Raw genomic sequence first — 9,633 nt, 5'->3', positions numbered from 1 at the left:
AAAATCAGGGGGCAGTTCACAACATAAAAATACAAAATAACACAAATTACATATTAAAACAGAAGCAAACCGATAAACCCCCTCCCTCAAACACATTTAAAAGGCCATAGAATGTTAATCAGCCCAAGGCCTGGTTATAGAGAAGGGAGCCACACTAATCTGCAGCTCTGGGTAAAAAGAAAAAAGGAAGATAAGTGAAATTAAGTTGCTTCTTAGAGTTGTGTGTTGAAAAAATTCACAGGCTTGGTTGCTCATTTTTGTAGAAGTCTGGAGAGATGATGAATTGTGCCCACTCCCCTACAGAAGAGGGCTTGCAATCATGTTACCCTAACACTCACCTACTTTCCTCTGATCAAAAGAGATGTTTGCCCTCTGTCCCTTTTTGGGGGAGGCTGGTAGAGAATACTTTGACATATGTATTATTAAATGTAGAGTCTAAGAAGTATACACACCTTCTTGGCATATGAAATCATGTTCAGTGCAGTGCTGTATGTTTTCTGGCAGCCTTTAAGTATAGTTTGGAAAACATTACTCCCATAAAATGTGTTAAGCGCTTAGAAAAGGCAAGCAACTCTACAAAACCTGATACGAAAGGGACTATAGAAAAAGGTTGCTGTCATGAAGCTGTGTTGTTTATTTCACCATGGAAAAAGAGAGCTTTTCATATTGTTAGAGCATTGAGGGAATTGTGTGACTTTTGTGAGGAAACTAAGAAACCCTTTATACCTTGGAAATATGTAAAGAACTCAAGTCTCCATTAAGAAATGGGCTTCATCATTAAACTCTAGTTACTAAAATTATGATTAATTTACTCTAGAGCTACTTTATTTTATCTGGACTGTTCTGGAGCCCAAAATGATCAAAGGGTTGGAGCAACTTGCCTGAGGAGAAAAGTTACAACATTTGGGCTTACTGTTGAAAAGGCAAGGAAAGAGGGCACATGATAGAGGGGTATAAAATTATGCATTGAGTGGATAGGCTTCTCTCATACTACTGGAAATTGGGGCCAACCAAGGAAGCTGAATGTTGGAAAATTCAGACAAAGGAAAGTACTTCTTTACACATAGTTACATGGAATTCTCTCCCACTAAATGTAATGATGGTCCCTGGCGTGGATGTCTTTAAACAGATTAGACACATTCATGTAAGGCTATCAATGGCTGCTAGCCATGCTTGGCCATTCTCTGTTGGAAACAGAATGTACTCAGGTCTTGCTTGTAGGCGTCATCCAGTAGGCATCTGGTTGGCCACTGAAAAATGGATGATGGACTATATGGGCCTTTGGCCTGATCCAGCAGTGATGATCCTACATTATTACATGGCTTGTTACTAGAACAGAAAACCTTTATACTTGCTTAGTCCATAAGTAAACATACCAACCATACTTGCTTTTATTTCAGTGTACATTCTCAAAAGTTGCATCGAGTAGTAAGTTTTAGAAATCAGAGTACTTTGTACTGTCTTTGGCCAGTCATGCTGTCATTTTGATGCCAAAATAAGTTATTTAGGAATATGAATCACCAAGTTAGGGGCCTGCATGTAAGATCTGGCATCTGATCTGAGCACACATGTTTATAAAAACAAAGCCATAAACAGTAGGCAATTTTGGCTATATATTAAATGTGTAAGCACTGCACAGTTGACAAACACAATCTCACCATAGGTATGGCACTGCAGTTTAAATTTTCTACATAAAATTAAGTTTAGTTTTACCATGGAAGAATGTTATATGAAATCCACTATTGTATCTTAATAATTATAATTTCAAGCACTAAAACTTTGAAATGCGGACAAAATGCCTATCCCATCCTTGGAGACGTTAAGACTGCAGTAGTTTAACTCAGTGCAACTTCTCAATAAGCACTCTTAGGACTGCACTGCAACAGTGCCTGAAATATTTTTAAACGGTATTTAAGAAATACTTGATACATATAAAAACAGTTATTAAAATCCTACCCACTGAAGGCCATTTTAATACAAGTATTGTACAGTATATCATCTACTGAGTGCATTAAGGATTCCCAGACACAAGCATTCCCCCCATAAACTACAGTTGAGAAAGACATGTAATTAAACAAGAAGCTTTAAATTTCAATGGTTCCATCCAATAAAATAAGTGGGAGCTTCCCCTCTGACGTCAGTGGGATGTGAATTGCATCCTAAGGCTAGAATCCTAAGCACACTTACTTAAGAGCAAGCTCCGCCAAACAGAGTGGGGACTTTCTTCTGAGTAATCATGTACAGGATTGTGCTTTAAATGTTTACTAGTATAGTTTCAGTTCCTGTCCTATCACAACATGCAAAGTTAATCTCCAGACCCCACTAGAGGATCCAACAATGCATCAGCGAAGGCGGCTGTTGATCACCCAGGTCTTGTCTCAGTCTCTAATCTATGGTATTGCATGTCCTGGGCAGGCAAGCGTGGGCGTCGCAGCAGTGCAGGATCGCTAGACAGCAATATGGAAGTAAGTAGGAAGTTACTGATGTCTAGCTGGATGTGATGTGCATTTCAAACCTTTCTTTTATATACATTTTTTGCTCTTTTTCTTCTAACATACAACCTGCCTGCCTCAAATAAAAATGCATGCCAAGGCTACTCACTTCGTATTTTTAGATTTTTATTTATTTATTTTTTTAAGAAAACAGAAACACTACTACTACTTCTGGCTTGTTTTTAGACCAAGTACCATTTTTTTAATTATTATTATTTCAGCTAACCTCGTCCCCTTCTGTTCCTGCAAGCATGGTTAAATGAATATGATGTGCCCTCTTGCCACCATTTCAGTCTGGTCCCTGCTTAAAGGCCCAGTGGTTATTTGTTACACAGTACACCGTTGGTGCTGTTTGATATTTAACTTAGCTACTGACGTCATGCTCAGCCATTCACATTGCTTATTTTTCGAGTTAAATTGCGAAATGTATGCAGTCGTGACACCATGGAATTGCATAGATAGGGCATGGGGAAAGAAAACAAATAAGACGGATGAATTCAATGTGGATTTCATGAGATTTCATTCATCTTCAAACCATTTATATACTGTTCATGTCTTTGAATTCAACCTGCAGATTTTTGTGTGTGCGCGCGCATGTGTGTGCGTGCGTATGTGTGTGTGATGTCTGTGTGTGTTTGAATTAGGTAGACTACAGTCTACATATAGCGCACGATGCCTCACCAATGCTATGTCCCTATAGCTGTCCATAAAGAAAATAAAGTGTCCACAGACTAACTAGATAGTCAACAGCTAAATAGCAGGAAATACTGGGCCATAGGTCAGGAGATGTGGGAACAAAGCACAAAACCTACCAATAAAGAAAAACAAGCGTAGTCTCAGTCTAACACTATTAGTGATAGCTCACTTACTTTCTACATCTCAAAATAGAAGCAGTCTACTTTAAAGTTAATGTTAGAGAAAAACGCAGCACAAAATCTGAATGTTAACAGTGTGCTAATTATTTCAGTTTAATTCATTGTAACTGTAGACATGTATATATTTGTTCTTGAAGGGAGAAATAAATCACATGACTATAATATCTTAATAAGAAAAAATGTAGATTTAAAATCAGATCAAAAGGTTTTAATCACTGATTAGTGATTACTTTTTATTGGTCAATATTTTCATTTTTTTAAAGAAAAAGAAAAATCACTTCTTTCTATAATTGGGTCATATCTAGCATCACCTCACCTGTACCTTAAAGGAAGAAATTGGCAGAAAGAAAGACAGACAGACAGACAGGCATCTCCTATAGGTCATAGACAGACAGACATCTCCTATAGGTCATACAGCAGTTTATCCCTATGAGCTTTCAAGGAAAACATGATGGTCGCTGTGAACTTTTTTCTTTTACACATATTTTAAGGTTTTTTTAATTTTTATTTCTATTAATTTCTTTTTAGGGGTCCATCATTAGCAGTCCTCATATGCGCCGAAGAGCTACATCAACCCGAGAGTGTCCATCTCGCCCTCACCACCAGACTATGCCTAATTCTTCCTCACTACTAGGGTCCTTATTTGGTAGTAAAAGGGGAAAGCCTTCCCAAGGCCACCTAGCAACTGGCCCGTCACAGCACCCACCTCACCCTCCTATACTTTCACATCAGCAGCATTCGCAGCACTCTTCTTCCGCCCTGCACCATGCGGGGCCAGCGGAGGGGCAGACCCAGGCACAAGTGCACACCCACCATTCTCAGTACTGCCACATGCAGAACCCACCTCCGTACCATCACCACCACCACTACCACCCACCCCAGCATATCCAGCACCCACACCAGTACCACCACGTGCCGCACTCACAGCATGTAGCGCATTCGCAGCATTCTTACATACCGCATTCCCACTCGCAACATTCTCATGCCCCCCATCCTCCATTACCCGCTCCTCACCCCGTACACTCTTCCCACGCACCACATCACCACGGCCAGCCGGTGCCCCCTTCTAGTTCAGCCAGCACTAAGCCCAAACATAGCGGCATCAGCACAATAGTCTAGAACCAAACTCCTCTGCCAGTAATTGTAGCTCTAGACAGGCACTTACAGGAAGCAGAAGCAGCCTATAAAACTGGAATGGTTGTTTTTTTAAAAATAATAAATAAATAAAAATGAAACACAAGCCAGAAACAACTTAATTGACTCCTTTGCCTTAAGGATTCAATAGAACAACTCACGTTAGCTTGATCAGTGCTGGTCTTACAACTGAACTCAGTGGTGATCTTCTCCCTCCTTTTCTCCAGTAGCCTTGAAAATATGCTGCTTGCTGAAAACATTTATGCTACCTTTTGTTTCACCCACCCCCCCATGACAATTTTTAATGCATAATGAAAACATAACCTCAAAATAAAAGGAAAAAAAATATGAAATAGAACCAAGTGTTGCATTCTTGCTCCTTAATTGTCAATGGGCAAAAAAAGTAGACCTCATATGGTTGATGAAAGTACGTAAGTAAACTTTATATAATATAAATATATAAATATATACATATATATATATATACTGTATAGTTAACATTTATGCTTACAACAAAACTTTTGCAGTCCACAAAGCTAGCAATATATACTTTACCAGGAATTCCATTTACTGATAGAAGGGCAGTACAGTAGTTGAACAGCGTAATGAAAGTGTAGACCAAAAAACTAGGAACAAATTTCAGGCATTTCAGTGTTCTCATTAAAAGTTCTCTGGACTTTGAAAAATATCTCTAAGCAATCATTGCAAAGTGTGCCAAGTAACATAGCATTTAGCTGTTGTAGTCAAATATTGCTTTGTACAAATCCTTATTTTATTAACAAGATAATATACTTAATCAGTATTATAACTGTTCTACTATTTCAGGTAAGCAAACTAGTTAAGATGCAGTAACTATACAGTAGCAACACGAGACCCCCTTTGTTAAGGGCTGTCTCTACCTTTTGGTTACTCAGATTCTTAGACACTTTAAAGGCTGTGATAACTGTGAACTTACACAATCCATAGTTCTTCTTTTATATTCATATATGTTTTAATAAACTCACATGAAGATTTAAATGGAAGGTACTTGCGTACACGGCATAAACATTCATCTCAGACCTTAAAACAAGAAGCATCCATCCCTTTCCAGACACATTGCCACTTTACCATAACTTACTCAGTTTATCTCAGTTAAAATAGACTGCGGTTCAGGCTTGCCTTTCCATATGAAAGTGATCTGAAACTTGAAGGCTTATTTTAGTACAGATTTTTTATAACTGTAATTCCATGTAGCCATGTGCTGGCAGCAGGACTCTCTCGCCATTTCTTCATCACATTTGTTAGTTTATCCCAGCACTCAGCAGGCTGAGTCTTTGCTCAAACTGTCATGGTCCAGTTAAGTCGCAAGACATCTCGTAAGAGCCAACTGTGCTGTTGTTGCTTATGTGTTGTAACGAGTCATTCGCAAATCCGTATGCGATTTTTTTGTACCCCCTAAATCCTATTTTTTTAAATTTTTTTTAAAAAGAAAGAAATCATACATGGAGAATACTTTGTAGTTTCAGCATTTTGAGCCACCCCAGTCACAAGGACTGTACATCTAACTGGCAGAAACAAAAGGAACTGCAGAACTACACCAGCAGAATTGTGAATGTGGTTTAAAAGAAGAGGAAGGAAAAGTTCCAGTGAGAGATGGGTAAAACAAATAAACACAAAAACGGTGTTGCTTCGGAATGTAGAAGTGATACATGAAGATGACTCTTATGTATTGGTGATTCCCGATGTCTCCAGTTTGTTTTGTTTTTTCTCTCCCTCTCCTTCTTGCTATGGATTATATCATGATTACCAGCAAAACTAAAAACCAATTACTTCTGTTAACTTCCACTCAGCAAAAACAACCACCTAGAGTTTAGTCTGCTGTTTAAATTTGTCTGTTATTTTCTACGCGTGCAATACTTCCTGTTTTGTTTCCCCCCCATAAATTAACTACATATGAAATGAAAGTAATAAAAGTCAATTTGATGGTCATCCAGGCAGATTACCGAAGAGGGTTCATCTCAGCAGCCCCCTGAGGCTCGTTGTTCCTTGCAGTTTAAGCATTGTTTGTCCTTATGAGGGATAATAGAACTGTCTGCATGTCATCTAATGTTAATAGTATTAAAGCTACACTCTACATATTGTATATTTGCAAAATATATCAGTGTTACTGTTTATATTAGTTGAAGTAAAGTAATGACATATTTAAATATGTAGACTTTTCTTCAGACCTTTGTACCAATAGTAGAGTCTAACTGTAATTTATAAGTTGTTCCAGAAAAGATAAGTAGCTGGTGGGATACTTCCCCCCGTGTTGTCGCTCGTTGAATATTCTGCATGAACCAGATTCAAAAACACATTCACTGGACAACCACATTGCTTTGCATTTGACAGATTAATATTGGCCACACACAAAAGTACTTTAGTGTTGCCCATCTATTTATATAATTTGGATGCCCTAGGGAACCCCGTGTAAGGTTTTAAACTCCCATACTGTTGCTTGTTTTAAGTTCACATACACACAAACATCCTTATATGATTCATATGAATTCCGTAAAATGAAGGTTATATATTACTATTATTTATTTCATTTTCTTGCCATATGCATATGGAACATATAAGTAGAGTGAATACGTTAGAAACATGAAGTGCATGAATCTCAACGTTCCATGAATACTGAAGGAGGTTCATTCCCCCCCCCCCATAAGTATTTTCGATAAGAACATCCTGTAACCAGCATTACTTTTCAAAACTTCACTGCTTTTTAGAGGAGCAGTCTAAGGTGCCAGAATCCCTTTTATAGACCAAGAGTACAGAACCGTTTCTCTTAGATTGGGAAAATGACAGCAATCATCATTAGCTTCTATGTGCAGTTAGAGGAAATAAATTTTATAGCATGCAGCAGGGGAAAAGTAGTTACCAGAAAGCTTTTCTTAGTTTTTCCGTATTGATTAAAATCCACACAAAACACTATTGAACCATGTGTCTTTCTTCCCATGAATAGTATGGCTTAGGTAAAAGCAACAATTTGAAGTTAAAAGAAAAACTAAAAAACCTTGCAAAAATATCTTTTCTGGGACAACGTCAAATATGTATTTGTTTTAATCCTTTTAAGTTAAGAATGAAATGTACAACAATGTAAAAAAAAAAGTAATCCTAATATAATGTACGTCTTGTATTGCTAAAAAGAAGTCTTCAAGCATAACATTGTAGAATGATTTTCCCATCAAACACTGCATGCAGCAGAAGCCTCTTGTTTCTTGATTTTAAAATGAGCTGAAAGACAGTCAGCAGCTATTTAAACAATGACTCTCTACATGTTGACTTGCTGTTCCATATAAAGCTGTGTGTTTACTGCAGTTAAGCATGCATTTTGCTGTTTCCGTTGTAAAATATCATCACATCTTGCCTGCAAAAATGAGTAATTGTGTATATAGTTAAAGAAAAAACTTGACCAATAATAAGATAAAATTTTGAGGGAGGGAAAGGATAGCGAAGCAGGACCAAGTAGGGAGAATAGCTAATTCTCTAAACTGTACATAGTGTGTAAATTAGTATTAATATAAGTCTGCAGTCACTTTCAGGTTGCATACAGTACCTGTCTCCTGCTAGGAACTTTAATCCCAGCCTTGCGTTGTATTAAACTGTTGGAATTAGGTCTTGAATGCAGACTGTTAAAAGACCTCAAGAAACATCATGCTCATGAAAAGCTTCTGTTATGGGAGGCTTCAGACCATTTTGTAACTGTTGGGAAGGAAGGAGTGCTTTCATTTTAATATGCATTGTTTGTAAGTAGTATCAGACCTTATCGTTGTAAAACTATAACTGTGATTATGTGGGAAATCAAATAAATCACTTTGAACTCACTCAGTTTCTCATCCTTTGTAGAACTGCAAGCACTTATATTTTTCATATTAAATGAATAAAATTACTATGCCACTTCACTTCTTGGAAATCTCATTTTGTGTTGTTTAAAACAAAAACAAAAACAAAACCACTGCAGTATCGCATGCAAAAGGTAGAAACAAATAGCCCTGTTTTGTACAGGCGAGGCATTGGGCTCAAACTGGGACTGTTTATGTCTCAGCTGGAGAGGACAGACAAATCAACGGTTTCCTATGGGGCGGCTAACCTGTGACCTCTAGCCGTTGTTGGATCCCCTTCTGCTGCAGTCAGCATGGCTGATGATCAAGGATGGTCTGCATACTGCATACTGCAGCTGCATACTGCAGTATACAGTATGGGAGTCTCGAAGGTCACAGGCTAGCCACCTCTCATTTAGAATGTGGTCTTACACAATCCATAGGATACAAGCGGTAAAACAAAAAATATACTCCAGGTAAGAAACTTGTGGCCCTCCCAGTGCTGTTGGGCTCCAATGAGCTGCAGCCACTGTGGCCAAAGATCAGGGATGATGGGAGTTTTTTAGTCCAACCACACCTGAAAGGCCACAGGTTCCTTACCCTAAGTTTAAGGACTTGGCTTGTACAACAAACCTTATCAAATGTTGACAGGGACATGTCATTACTGGAGAAGGGAGGGGAAATTATTGTTTCAGGTAACCTGGTCCAGAGTTGTTTTGGGCTTTTACACACAAGTAACAAGACCTTAAAGCTGACTTGGCTAACAGCAGCTTGTGCAGATCCTTCAGCACTTTGGCTACAGCATTCTGCAGTAGTTGCAGCATCCAGACCAGACATAATGGAAGCCCCACACAGAATGCATGGCAGTAGTCGAAACTACTTCCCACCCATGGCACAGTACTTCTGTTTTGTCCAGATGAAGCCTCTGCTTATTCTGCTCCACCCAAATCTACACCATCCCTAGCCAGCCATTATCTCTGATTTAAGACAACCTTTTGGTGCAAAAGTCCTGTCGCCTAGAAACCAATTTCTGTACATGCAGTATTGGAGCACATTTGGCATTGCATTTCCTTATTATATAGCGAGTAAGTTAACAGAATACAAATGCCAGACCAAAACCAGGTCTGCCATTGTGTTAACAGCATGAAGCTTCCTAATGAGTGTGAGCTTAAATTGTAAGGAAACACTCCTCTGGCCTCTCACTGCTGTAATAAAACAACAAACACCGACTAAAATTAATTGAGCCTTGGAGTGTAAATTGCAGGAAATCAAGTAAGATGCTTGGAAAGGAAA

The 9,633-nt window shown here is 38.5% G+C and overlaps 1 protein-coding gene across 14 annotated transcripts in view; it reads left to right on the top strand.

The window, feature by feature from the left end:
• IQSEC1 (IQ motif and Sec7 domain ArfGEF 1) overlaps positions 1 to 8,343 on the top strand; it is a 304,523-nt gene extending 296,180 nt beyond the window's left edge. For 11 of the 14 annotated variants that reach the window (XM_081848828.1, XM_081848827.1, XM_081848821.1 and 8 more), the window contains 2 exons: positions 2,416 to 2,465; positions 3,896 to 8,343. In XM_081848828.1, coding sequence (XP_081704954.1) covers positions 2,416 to 2,465; positions 3,896 to 4,486 — 641 coding nt within the window. In that variant the 3' untranslated portion in view covers positions 4,487 to 8,343. The remainder of the gene's footprint in view (positions 1 to 2,415; positions 2,466 to 3,895) is intronic. The other 3 variants (XM_081848824.1, XM_081848826.1, XM_081848825.1) reach the window with 3 other exon arrangements.
• The last annotated feature ends 1,290 nt before the right edge of the window (positions 8,344 to 9,633 follow it).

This window comes from Podarcis erhardii (assembly GCF_964252035.2).
Source record: "Podarcis erhardii genome assembly, chromosome: 2".
NCBI lineage: Eukaryota > Metazoa > Chordata > Lepidosauria > Squamata > Lacertidae > Podarcis > Podarcis erhardii.
Note: the sequence above shows the minus strand (reverse complement) of the source record. Positions and strands in the feature narration are given on the sequence as shown.